General features: G+C 35.4%; 1 protein-coding gene across 3 annotated transcripts in view; it reads right to left on the bottom strand.

Annotated features, from left to right (window-relative positions):
- Positions 1–282: 282 nt before the first annotated feature.
- Positions 283–14,135, bottom strand: part of NUP58 (nucleoporin 58) — a 34,488-nt gene continuing 20,635 nt past the window's right edge. For 2 of the 3 annotated variants that reach the window (XM_068526449.1, XM_068526450.1), the window contains exons 11-15: positions 14,045–14,127; positions 10,887–11,088; positions 5,367–5,465; positions 3,681–3,776; positions 283–2,422 (exon numbers count right to left, since the gene is read on the bottom strand). In XM_068526449.1, the coding sequence (XP_068382550.1) occupies positions 2,253–2,422; positions 3,681–3,776; positions 5,367–5,465; positions 10,887–11,088; positions 14,045–14,127 (650 nt within the window). In that variant the 3' untranslated portion in view covers positions 283–2,252. The remainder of the gene's footprint in view (positions 2,423–3,680; positions 3,777–5,366; positions 5,466–10,886; positions 11,089–14,044; positions 14,128–14,135) is intronic. The other variant, XM_068526451.1, reaches the window with a different exon arrangement.

Raw genomic sequence — 14,135 nt, 5'->3', positions numbered from 1 at the left:
CCACGAAGAGCGGACACTGGGGAAGAAAGTGGGATTGGGGCCCAGGAGCTGAAGGCAACTTTCACTTTTTACTCAATATCTTTGTGTATAATTTAAAACGTTTTTGTAATTTTGAGAAGACAAAAGCAAGTGACAAAGAACTTGCTGTCTTGTGTTCAGCCTTTTGTTTTTTTCAAAAAAGCAAGATGCATAAACCAGTGAAAATGAAACACTAAAAACCAACCAGAGAGTAGAAGAGGAATAATAAGAAAATTACATATGAATAACAACTACTGACACCTATAAAGATTCAAAGCAACTGACACAGTAAATTTTATTGTTTACATAATGACAGGCTCTGGACAAAGTGGAGACAATGGACACAGTGATTGACACATTTAAACTCCTGTCACAAATTGATCTGTTACAAATTCCCGATGGTCAACATATTAAAATGTAAAATATATAAAGAAAAAAACACAAGAAATATAAATATCCAGATTTTTGCAGCACAATGCAATGTCCTTTTTAAAAAAAGTTTGTTGTAATTGTGTATTTAATTCTGACAGTAATTCAAAACACAAAACCACAGGTTTTCCTACCCTGCCCCAAAACCTGGATCTGGGGACCGCAGTATTAGGGAAGTATGCAAAAAGAAAAACAACGTTCATGCTCAGAAACAAAGCATTTTCCTTATTTTAATGCATCAAGGCGCAAAAATTTCAATTCCAAAAGCCAATCATCGCTATGTGCAGATAAATAAAACAGATTGACAACACTTTTATAATCAAACCCAACTAACGTTATACTAAAATATATGTGTGTGTGTGTGTGTGTGTGTATATATATATGTAATACCTATTTTAGAAAAAAAGGTGCCTTGGTGAAAATGATTCTGAAAATATTCACTTGATGCACATTATGTACAAAACCTTCTATATAAAAAAATTAAACTATTTTCAATGAAATTCCACGTTCACATCCCACCTGAAAACTGCACTTGAAAGATAAAATAGGTCTACCTAACGGTTTCTGTCTGAAATCATGGCTAAGGCAGTTCTCTTTCCAAGGGCTCTCTTTTTCACCCACTCTCTGTCACTAATACTACTACAAATGACACACAGATGCAACCTGACATGTCTATATATCTTATTACCTGGAGCTCTCTGTTCACTGTTAAAACGGGGGATAGTTTACTGTTGCTACAAAGAATACTTTTTTTCTTAAAATATACTGTTTCTTTATTCCAAATTAAGCACTTACTTAAGACATAGAAGAGGCTGATAAGCGACTCCATTTGGTGTCAACATCAATAGCCCTGTAAGAAAGAACTCTCTATTGGAACAGCGAGAAAAGTTTCCACTGAAATAATAGTCATCCTTCACCTGCATAGACTCAATTTGGCTTAATAGCTCTTTGCCCCCAGAACACCAGTCTGGAGTTCAAATATGCTCTTGAAGGTTCATCTCAGATATGAGGATACATAGGATAATAAAGTTGTTGAAATCGGTTTGATGAGTCTCAGCAGCCCTCATCTGGAGTAGCTGCTAAGATTAACATGGAAACAAAAACGGGCAAGACTGGGGGCAATGAAGTTGAGTTGGTCAATATTTACACCAGTAACCATTTCACTAAGTCTTTAAGCAAATACCTACGATGACTTGGTACCTTCAGCTCCTTGTTCTACAAGCACTGAGGATTTGAAGCATAAAAGGTGAAAAATGGAATACCCTTAGAAAAGGGGAACAGTCTGAGGCAAAAGTTGTAGGTCTGTAAATATATATTCTATATGCACACACAGTTGTGTGTATTATCCTGTATATATTTTACATACATATTCACAAGATGCCCTGCAGTGTAGTTCAAAAGGCCTTTTATCAAGGAACAAAGTGATTCTGGTACAGGCCCTAGAGTTCATACCACCTATATAAGAAACAAATGTGCATGTATTCACGTAATGTAAACCTTATCAACAAAAACATTGCTAAAACACTAGGTTAAATAGTAGTAGGATTTACCAATCAGCGATGTAATATTTCTTACACTGAGAATCAAAATAATGAAAAATACACAACTAGGTTTCAAATACACAAGAGAAAAGTTGTTTAGCATGGCAAACAAGAACAGAGTTCAAATTTCAGAAGTAAGGAAAAACTATCAAAACTTCGTAAATCTCCTGGGATGCAATTTAGTTACTGCATCAACTTTAGAAAAATAGACTCAGAGAATGAACGATGCTGCTATGGATTCTCTCAACACATCAACCCATATGTTTATCTTTTTCCTCTCTTGTTTCCAGCTGGAGGTTTCTTCAACTGAAGGAGTTGTCCTCCTGTTCCAAAACCTGCAGAGGCAGGATTGGACACCCCAAATGTCAAACCAGCTGATGCCGTGATGCCAGGGTTGCTGAAGTTAAACCCAGATGTACTTGAGCTGCCAAAGCCTTATGTTTAGGGAAGAAAATATTCATATCAGAAGTTAAATCACAAAAACAAACATAAAAAATGGGGACGAGAGGTAAGCGTCTAGCTGAAAGAATATATAACCTATACAAATAGCAAATATCTTAGGGCCCTGAATTTCTAACATGGAATTTTTCAGGAAAATAATTTAGCTGACAACTAAGTGGCACCATTACGGACAGAAGTTTAGTGATCCAGACCAAGAGAGAAACCTTACACAAGTAACTGAAATCGACAGAAAACTTCCAAGTTGGCAGCCACTTTCGTGTTAATTAAATATGCCAAGGTACCCTCCTCCTCAGCCCTCCGGAAACATTTTATCAAAATGTAAAGAAGAGACTTTCACAGCCTTTGGACCCACCCTTGCAATTCTAAGTCCTCCAAGAAAGCCTTAACCCACAATTTTCAGGACAATGAATACACAGAAGAGTAGTACCAATTGTTTTGATTTTATAAGAGCCCTCAAATAATTAAGATCAAATACTATTACTGCCTAGCTAACTAATGTTAATATATGCATATTATAATCCTGATACCACTGAATTCTATTATCTTACTCCCTAGGAACTACTGATTTTAAACACCACTTAATTTTAAATGGAATTTCCTTCAAATTCCCGCAATTAAAAACTTTAATCAGTATTACTATTTTAGGCATGCTATTTATCCCTAAGAATTGCACATTAAAACAAGTCATTATTTACAAATATAGAAACAAATGCAAAAGTAGATGGAATTTGGAAGTTTCTACTAGAAGCGTCAAGAGACTATACCTATGTCAAAAATGAACAAAGAATCCAGTTAATCATCATTTGTAAGACTGGTATTCTTAAAATCAGGGGGGCTTATAACTAAAGAACACCTCTTCAGAAGAGAAACTATTCTCCTGAATGAATAATGATAAAACTTTCGCAATGGGTTCATTTTTGTAATAATGAAGAAAACTGTTTAAACATAAAACTAGCCTTTGGGTTCAAAATAATCTCTACTTAGTTAAAAAGAGGATGTAATTATTTATTATATCAAACTTAAGTTGTTAGAAACGTTCTACAAACCTGACCTTCAGCATATGAGAGAGAGAAAGCTATATATGATTAGTAGGCTTGCAGGCTTCATCCAGTGGGTAGAAACGGAATCAGGGATCTTTTTTGGATACCGCAAATGACAACACTTATACTTTTAAAATTAAATAATGTGCACCTTTGAATCTGCCTGAAGTTCAGGCCAAAACACACAAACCTGCACTAAGACTTCCTGAGGGTTTATTTGTTGTTCCAAATCCAAATGTGGAGGCCCCTGTGGTGCTGCATCCAAAACCAGAGCTAGCTCCAAAGCCTAGTGGGGGTGATAGAGAGACACACACGGCAGGTAAAAACACAGGTGAAAGGATACTGACAAGTAACACCCAAATTATCAGTGGTCTAATAAACAGTGTTGAGAACCACGGCCTTACTAAGGAGATCTGCTTTACTCCTTTGCATAAGACTTTTGGAAGAACCAGATCAATTCTGAAATAAAACATTTAGATCTACTTAGACTAAGCTTATGACCCATCCGTAATTTTTAAAGAACAAAGCCATAAAAAACAAGATCATATTAGTACTTTCTCTCCCAAACGGACCAGAAATTTCAGTGACCAAGTATGATTTTAGTCAAACAGATAAGACACATATCTACTTAAGGATATTTCATTTCGGGGGGGAAAAAAAAAAGACTAAATTCGTAAATAAGCAAGGCACGCACAACAGTTTAAATGCAAAGTACCGCACAGTAATTTTACTCTGCTTTCTGCGAAGACACTCCCACTTACGAAGTTTACCACTGGAACCCTGCGTGACTACACAGGGGTCGGTCACTCTACAGCTACTCGGGAAAAGCAGGCTCGTGCCACAGGACCAGCAACGCAATGCTGAGAACGCGGGAGGGGGAGCATCGAGGCTTCTCTCCTAACAACACTACAGTCACAATTTAAACGAAGCACATGTCTTCATCATACAGACTGCAAGAGGGGATTTTGCCAAGTGCTGGAAGGTTGGTTTCAAGTGCTCAGAAAATGAAATCCGATTCATCCTCGGCTACTCTGCAACAGCTTATCTAAGATACTGAGCCTGACAGTATTACTGCTCGTAACTCTATGAAATATGGCGACAAACTGGAATATCGATCATAGGAATTACGCTGTCTGCCATAATCCTAATAAATTCCTATTAGAGTGTAATATATTACATAACCATAACAGCTTATAGGCTTTCCCTCTTATAAGGATATATTTTAATGGAAATAAGGGAATCTTATTCGTTACATGACAATGCACCTGTCAAAATACAATCAACCTTCAATTATCCACACCAGAGAATTGGGAATGCATTTGTATTTAGCATGTTTTTGCAGAAGACTTACCTTACTAGTTAGAGTTAACTTATGAATCTACTGAGATAAACTTAATTGCCTATGTATACAAATATGCATAAAGGCAAATATGCCAAAAGTGCTTAGGAATGGACAGAAGTCAAGTTGTTCGATTTATAATACAATTATTTCCCCATTTAAAGTGTTCATTTGCAGAAAGAGAAGATGCTTAGGAGAATGTATGTCCAGAAGTAGTTTGGACTCCAACTAATTTTTTTTAAGTTAATTTAATAAAACTAAGTAATTTTCAAGTTCATATTTCAGCATATTCCTTTGAAAATACGAACATCCCTACCATTTGATTTTTAATACGTTTTTATATTTACTATTCACAGACATGAAATGATTTTTTAAGTTCTAAATCTAATACTAGAAAGCACTGATTATGTTTGGAGAATCCTTTTTTTGCCAGATAGAACCTTAACTTCCCAAAGAGCAGATCCTCAAGTGTTTACAGGCTGGTAGCAATTCAAATGTATCACAGTCCAATGCAATACGAGAAAAGTTAAAGTGTACCTCCAAGGTTTGAAGAACCTAGGCCACTTGACTGCAAGCCAGTGCCAATACCTGAGCCGAATGGCGCTCCAAAACTAACTCCCAGAGATGGCTGTGGCCCTGGTATAAAAAAAAAAAAAAAAAAAAAAAAAAAAAAATGGGGGGGGAAAAAAAACAAATTTGCCTTACTCTTTCAAGATTAAAGTTACTTTATGAAATTATTTTTAAAATGAACAGTGATTACTTTTAACAAATTCTATTTGCTAAAACTTAGTTTTCAGGATGTCTCCCCAGCCTAATTTATCTGTCCCAGCTGATTTACCTATCCAAAAATAAATTTTAAAAAAATTAACTTGTTCACACTAGACAATTAAAAGAGGCTTACCACATGGAAAGATGAGTGTTAGTTTAACCTACCAAATAATTTGAAATCTTTAATGTATTGTAAATTATAGTTCTTTTAGTTTTACTTCTAGAATGGTTTTAGATCTCTCCGCTTGTTTTCTGATAAAACTAGTTGCTGTATTCAGTAAACGTTTTTACTTTTTTTCGTTTTAAAATAAGCTCCTTAACTGTTAGAGTCAAGTCTCAATTGATCAAAAGAGACTGACACTAACATGCAAAACCATCATGTTACTTCATAAGAGTAAGTACCAAAAACTAGGCATGATTTCTTATAGGAAATATAAATGATATATAAATAAATAGATAAAAAACAAGACAATGTTTTATTTTATTAAATTTATTGTTCATCTTAAAGCAAATCAATTACACAGTAACATGACAATTCCAACTTGTTCACAAAGAGTGGTAACTGAGTTCTACTGTTAAGCTCTGCTACATTACACCACTTATCACCTGATTAAATAAGATAGAGAATGAACATTTACAAAGGCACCGCTGTGTACCTTGACAGATTCAATACATTCAAGATTTCAATGCAGAAGTTTCTTTCCAACATTTTGGAAAATGTACTCAGATGCAGAACGATTAGTGATCCTTTTCCCATTTGTTACTCTAAAGATTTTGGCTGAGTTTGTTTGGCAAGAATAGCATCAAACTTACTAGCCTCTCTTTTTTAACTACTTTTTTTTTTTAACTAAGCAGAATACAAAAATCTATAAATCTCTCATATTTAATAATTTATGAAAATTATTTGATATATTTCATAGTCCAATCTTCAGCCTTGTCTTTCTCAAGCGCAGTGATCAGCGCATCTCAAAGCTGAGGGAACTGCCAAAGTGATACGCAGACTGATACTCAGGCTTCTTAAAGAAATCAAAGCCTTCAAGCTGTTCGATGAAGAATGAGGTTCGTATATTCAAAAAGGTAGTGTAAAATTATAAAACATTAAATAAAAAAGAAAGAGAAGAAAAAAGAAACTAAGGAACTACGTTTTGCTACACTGGGACAGAAACTGGACTTTCCAAACAGCTTCTACCCAGAAAATAAAGAATACGGACTGACAGCAGCCAGAGTTCTTACACCACTATTAAAAAATAAATTAAAAAAGATTTAAATTTTTACATCCAGTTTGAGATCAATTTGAGAATAAAATACCTGCCTAGCAGCTCTTTTGTAAAATGTTACTACAGGAAAAAGAAACTAAGCATATTACCCTCTTATTTCTAATGAGAGTAATATGTAGGAAACACACGTCCAGTTTCTTTAACATTGAGAGACTTAAGTGTCACATGTTCACAGGAGGCACTGCTGGTGGAAGACCCTAGAGCATAACGCACACCACAGCCCTCAGCCCTACAAGTCCTAAGAGTTACTCAAGTAACATGCTTCGTGTTGTGTGCGGGTCTGCTTTTAAGAGCAACTCTAGTCATTAATATTCAGGATCCAGGTAATCAAGAACTCTAACGATGACAAGACTTTCCATTGCACAACAGGTACATGATATTTTGAGTTTTGTACCTTCACACAAATTCTGAAGGCAACATCATTTATAAAACTAGTAGGCAAATGTATAACATTTTTAATAGTAAAAACTCATGATAAATATCTCCCATGCCAAAGTATCAGCATATATTACACTCTGGCCACCATATAAATTAGTTTCACTATTAGAAAGCAGAATCTACATCCTTCAGGCAAATGTTACGTAAACAGTTCAAGAAATCTGTTTTAAAATCTGAATAGTCATTAGTCATTCAATGAGAGGCTCTTAGTTCCATAAATAAAACCAAGTTAGTAGTAACATATCCCAATGATTGCCCAAAGTGAAATCTTCATGTAGAGTAACATTTTACAAAAGTTACTGAATAATATATTCACACACAACAAAATCAAGTTTAGCACTGTAATTCATATTTTCCAGAATAAATTCTACTTTCTTAAAAGTAAAACTGCATTCACAGGAAAAGGACTAAAGTGCTAAAATTTTTTTATAATTTTCAATGATCACTCAAAATACCTAATGTCACTAGCATGGTTATTCCTAACTCATATTTTTTAAAATAATAATTTTTCTTAAAAAACAAAAAATGTCTTCCCCAATTTCAAAAATTTTACTGATTTAATGGGGAATGTCCTTTGGTTATTAAATATAACAAAATCATAAAACCACAAGAAACTAAAATGAAGAAGTTTCCTATTTAACACTACACCTTAAATGTCCAAACCTACACTAAAAGCTAGAAAGTAGGCATTCCTAACAAAATGTCTCAGCTCTCCTTAAAAACAGCAGCTAAGTCACATGAGAAAAGTCTTTTTATGTAAACATCAAGAACTTTTAAAAGTGTCAAAACACAACAGCAAAACTTAACCCCAGTACATTAGCTTAAAACAATCTATCCTAAGTTAAAATTATACCGAAAAGCCTAAAGTAAATGTCTTAAGCTTTTTAAGAGGCTTCGGAAGCACTGGTGGACAAGTGTACTCCAGATCTGCCATCACGTAATCCATGTATGATGCTTATTTCATACAAAATAGCCTGCAGAGTTTTTCATCAGTTCTCTTCAGCCTTCAGAAGCAATAACCATAAATCACACAGGCCTAAGTTCTATCATATATATATTTTTTTCATTAAAAGGCATTGAAGAAGGATCAAGAAGTCACTTATGTCCATACTTCCACCTCCAAGAAAGACTACACAGAAAGCACCTTCAGAAGGTATCAGCCTAAGAAGCTGTCTGCATTTTTACATTAAAAAGTCAAGAATCCATATGCAAACAGAAGCAAAACCCCCCTGACAACTCAAACCTTGCACACACCAACAGGGCTGTATAAAAACAGCACACAAGCCTCACCCAGCTTCATCTAGATGGTCTTTAAAATTTGTTACTGGCACTTAAAAAGATTTCATCCGTCACAGGACAGAAGAATAAGTCACTGGGTACAGAGCACAATGCAATGAAGAGGGGCATTTCTGAATGGGCTGCATGCATCTAACAGAGCTGCTGCGTCTCACTCTAATGGTGACAGGACTAAAATAGCTAATCCTGACGGGGAGAGACATAAAGGGATGGGCTGTGGAGCGTGCGAGACCCTTAGAGAAACAAGTGGGAAACAAGAAGACAATACGAAATGATCGCTCTTGTTTAGCTTCTCAGTTCCAAAAATCCGTACAACTCAAAATGAAAACACTGTAAGACTGTTTAAGTTAATAAATTACAATTCCTGCCACCTGATTAGAAAGCCCTTATGTGGGCTTCACAAGTGCAGGGAGTGTACAAGGCGGTCAGTTTCCCCAAAGCCTGGTGAAAGTCCACAAAAAATTAAAGCACGTGAGCAAAAGGCTCTTCAAGATGATGACTCTCAGTTCAGCTCATACCCTCCACCACCACAGAGAGCAGAGACCGCATCTCTACTGTTTACCTTTACGTCCCTGGAGCCTAGCACACAGGAGGCGCTCATACAGGATGAACATACTTCTTCAGGTGCCCATGAGCCCAAAACGTAAGAGTGAAAACCTACAAACCTCTCAAAGCGGCCTACGTAAGAAAGTTTATAAAACAAAAATCCGACAGGTGGTTCTGCCTCAATTTTAGCTGTACACCAAAGAACATAATTAAATTCCCTTACAGCATAACAGTTTAGTTAACTGACTTTTCTCAAGTTTTATTGATTAGAATAGAAATCCCTTATGTTTAAAGAACACTTAACCAAATCCCGCTTCTCTGATCTATTTTAGGATTAATATTAACTGTAAAAAGTAAACTGGTACTACAGTTAGTTTGATTAGCTGGGTAAATAATCACGAGAACTGATGATCGTCATTATGGGGTTGATTTGATATCTATCCATCCCATAATGACCTGATAGGAACCAATTCCATAGTGACTTCTTTTCCCTCTGCAACTGGAGAACGCAACCCTATACTCCAGCCAGCTAGAGAACTACTACACAGTCCTTATGTCAGCCACTATTCACATGGGTCCAGCCATGGAGCGCGGAGGGTTTGGCATAAATCTATCATCAACCATTTACTGATGGTAAGTCAATTCTGTCATCCCCAAATGTGAGGAACAATTTTTTAAACTGCCAAATAGTGAAACACAGAGAACGCATCCCTAGTAGAGGCAGCCTGAACGCAATCTAGAGATGTACGTTTTTTACTTTTTTGTACTATAATTTACTACTGGACTATAAGGAACTCTCAGAAACACACATGCTATAGAATAACTAATGAGCACTACACAAAAATTTATGAACAAGTAAAAAAAAAAATCAGTATCCATTAAGACTATATTTTTCTATGTCACACTTCAAGCCTGACAAAATAGGGACTGCAGGAGTAAAAAGATAAGTAATCATCTCTGAAAGACACAAGACCAAACTAAACACTGCAGAACTAGACCACAAAAATGTTTCCCTCATAAGAAGTGAAATTAAACCAAGGACTAAAATTATCTGCTTTCCAGTATCTCACCAGTTGTTTTCATCTGCTCAACCTCCCAGCTCATACTTCTTCATGTATAATCCAAAGCATCGCATAACATTTTTTCCTGCTCTTGCCACTGTTCTGTTCATTTTGAAAAGGTACAAAAAATTCTAGCATGTACCTTCTTCCAAATGTGGTTAAGAAGGCCTGTTCTCTGATCAAACAAACCTACTGATCTTCAACACACCTTCAGTCGATAAAGACACACTTCATCCTGAGTGTGGGCATTCTGTAGCCACTGCACGTGAGAGGACACCACCCGTCAGCATCAGGTACGAAAAGTGCAACCTAGGGCTGGTTTACCTCTGACTTTAAAACAATATACAATACAGTCACAATTTTAGAATCTGTTGCTCTTAAATGTAATTCAGTAGTGAAACACCATGTTCTAAAGGGCATTTATAGCAATACAGCAAACAACATTAATTCACAATATTCAGTATCTAATTGATGTATAATTATTGCTAAGACTACCCTGCATTTTTATCAGGTATATGTTTATAATTGTGTCCATCACAATTTTTAGACTGTATTGGAACAGCTACTCATAGAAATTTCTTCAGTGCTAACACAAAAGGAAGACTCATAAAAATGCACATAAATGCTCTGCATTTTAACAGTAAGAAGCTATAACTTGAATGCATTCAGACCTGTAGCAGGCTGTTGCTGCTGTGTAAGTGTTGCAGCCATGGCAACGGCTGCTGCGTTTGGCATGTTGCTGAAAGGGGTGGGTCCAGTAGTGACTCTGGGCGCATTCTGCCACTTCTTGGCTTCTGCTCGCCTGGCTTCAAACACATCCACAGCGTCTCCCAAGAACATTTTCCTGTAGCCAAGGTACTGTTCTTTGAGCACCTACAGGAATGAAAAAGAGAAAAGGTTAATCAAGTTTTGTGCGACTTGGATAATATAAGGATGAATATAACCATGAAATAAGTTAGCAAAGACAGACCAAAAACATTGCCAACATTACACACTTAATCTAACCCTCAAGTCAGAAGGATTTGAGCGATGGATCGGAGAGTTCTATCACACCTTTGTATACTGTCTTCCCTATTTTAGTCATATGTCTTTACGATCAACTGCCTAACATATTCTGGCTTCAGGAGGCCCCCCTTAAAATAAGTTAGCTAAGCTTTTAGACAAGCAAAGTAATATCTAAAATCCCATTTTAAATGTTAAATATTTCAGTTTCTCATGAAAATTTCCCCTCCAAAGGCCAAACTTTGGATAACCTTTAGATTCAAAGAGCTTTAAAAAAAAAAAAAAAAAGCCCACGAAATATATATTTGTTAAATACCTTTTTTATCAGTATATATAAATAAATAATAAAAGGCATGGGTGACACATACTAAAATAAGACATCACCTAAGCAGAGAGAGTTTGGAGGGTATAAAGAGGGCTCTTACTTGATCAACATTGTTTATTTTACAATGAGAATAACTCATGTTGAGCTTATGTAACCAAACTGGGGGGAAAAGAAAAGAGAGAGTTTATAATTTCAGAGTAAGTAAGAAAAATCACCAAGTTCATAAAGTGGGCTGGATTACCCAATACAACATTTGCCTTAATTAAGGCCATTAATAGGAAGGATTCTGTTTCACCTTAGAATTATTAAATACTTTAAGGCATTAGCTTAGTTTAGATCAGGTTTATACTACTTCTGAAGAGACGTAAGATTTTCATATTTCCAACCTGTTCTTAGCGGAAATTAGTAAATATGAGGCTTTGGGTTGTGACAGGTATTTCCAGCATTTGAAAGCTATCGCCTCCTTCCGTGTGGACGTCAGCGTATCATGCTCCAGTTCCAAGCTTTCCCACCTCTGCAACGTGTGCAAGTGGGCCTGCCGAGAGCTGGAAACTGGGGAAATACACTCAGAAGTGGGTCTGCAACATCAGAAACCACAGCTTACGAGAACGGATCTCCCCCAAACGCATTCTCCCTCTTTCTGTGCGATTACAAGCACATACCATGCAGTGTGTGACATCAATAGCCCATAAATTTTAGTTCTACTTCAGATAATGGGAAATAATGACCTACTTTAGAAACTTAAAAAAGACATTTAGTTTTTAAAAAAAAAAAAAAAAAAAAACTGACACCAGCCATGATCTACAGAATTAATAAAATTTACGCCTAATTTTGTCAATGTTGTAGAGGCCTGGCTGATCAGGTGGCTCGAGCCTGTTTCAACAGGTTATCTGTGTTGTTAATAACACCACAAAAGGAACAAAAAAAAACCTCTTATAAGAGGTGAACAAGTCTAGAAATTACAGTTTACTAAACGCAGCTGAAAATAAATGTCAAATCTGATCATGGAACATCCTTTGGGTTCTTGGGATGTGTATTAAAAAAAGGAGTAGGTCAAAATTTCAGGTAAAGTTTATCCAACATGAACTGGAGCTTTTTGTGCCAATCTCTGTCTCATTGTATTATGGCCCTGTTACTGAAAAACGCAGTTTTCAAACCAGAGAGAAGAAACTGCCATTGAAAAAACATGTATATTTACAAATGATGTGTCTCAGATCTCCTTTAGAATACTCCAGGGAAATCAACTGTACTTCAATAAAAAAATTTTTTTAATAAAATAAAAATGTATTAATTAAAAAAAAATACTCCAGGGGAAAAAAGCATGTGTGGAGAACTGATAAAACAAGGTCAGCAGGATCTTGATAATGGCCCAAGTTGGGTGGTGGGTACCTGAGCATTCATTATAATAGTGCTCTACTTTTGTGTATATTTGAAAACTTTCATAATAAAACTTAATGGGAAAAAACATCTGCAGAACACAGACTTCAAAGTGCCAACAGAGAATCACCTTTAGCACTCTAAAAAACTAAACACTTATTATAGACAAAGTTTCAAGAGAATTTAATAAAAATTCCTCCTTTAAAACTAAATTATTTTAAAGATTTGGTTTAAAATTTTAAATCTATTAAAGCAAAAGGTTTGAAGTGTGCTATCACTTCAAAAATGGTATGATTTAAGAGGTTAACTTAAAAAAAATTCTATTACCATGCATCAAATTAAAATGAAAATATTGGTAATCTCCATGAAATTCTATTACAGTTAAGAATTTATTTAGACTCAGGTTTGGATGCTTTGAATTTTAAAGGTTTTCTCTGACTATACATAATTCCAAGAAAGACTTTAATTATATTTGCTTGATTGGAAAAAGTGTATGTATATTAACATTTCACCCAAATAATTTCTAAAAATGAACATATTACACAAGGTTCAAAATATTCAGTGACAAATTATTTTATTTTTATTATTTTAATAAATACCTGTGTTTCCTGTGTTTAGAAGGGACAAATGTTGTTAGGAAGTTTTTTTATGCAGGGATCAATAAACATTTAAAACACACATAAAATTAAAGCAGTGAGACATGATTTTGCTACTAAGACTGTTTACTTTCTACAGAAATAAACTAAAAGAGATGGAAACAACCCAATGTCCAACAGAAGACGACGGGTTACACAAACTACGTACACACATGCAGTGAAATCCTGCCTGACTACTAAAGACGATGGTGAAGAAGTGTGTGTATGAACGTGGAATGTGGTTCACAATGATGAAAAAGTTAAAATAACAGAGTGCATAGGACACTTGGATCTTTTTTTTTTAAAAGATCTTATCCATGGTTGTGTCTGGGCATGATGTGGATTATTTTAGTTTTAGTCTTTTTCACTTACATATAACTTTAGCTATTTCTGTAATAAGCATTGGATACTTTTGTCCTGTGAATGAACAAATAAATAACTTCACTTGGGTGTAGATGTCCAGATAGATGAACAGGCAATGAGAACTTACCTTCACATTTTCATGAATAGACTGAAGTTGTGCAGCTAAAGCTACAAATGTTTGATAAATTTTCTGCATAGCCATTGACAAATCTATAAAA

This window comes from Eschrichtius robustus, chromosome 18 (genome assembly GCF_028021215.1).
Source record: "Eschrichtius robustus isolate mEscRob2 chromosome 18, mEscRob2.pri, whole genome shotgun sequence".
Classification (NCBI taxonomy): Eukaryota; Metazoa; Chordata; class Mammalia; order Artiodactyla; family Eschrichtiidae; genus Eschrichtius; species Eschrichtius robustus.
This window is presented reverse-complemented; position numbering and strand designations above follow the sequence as displayed.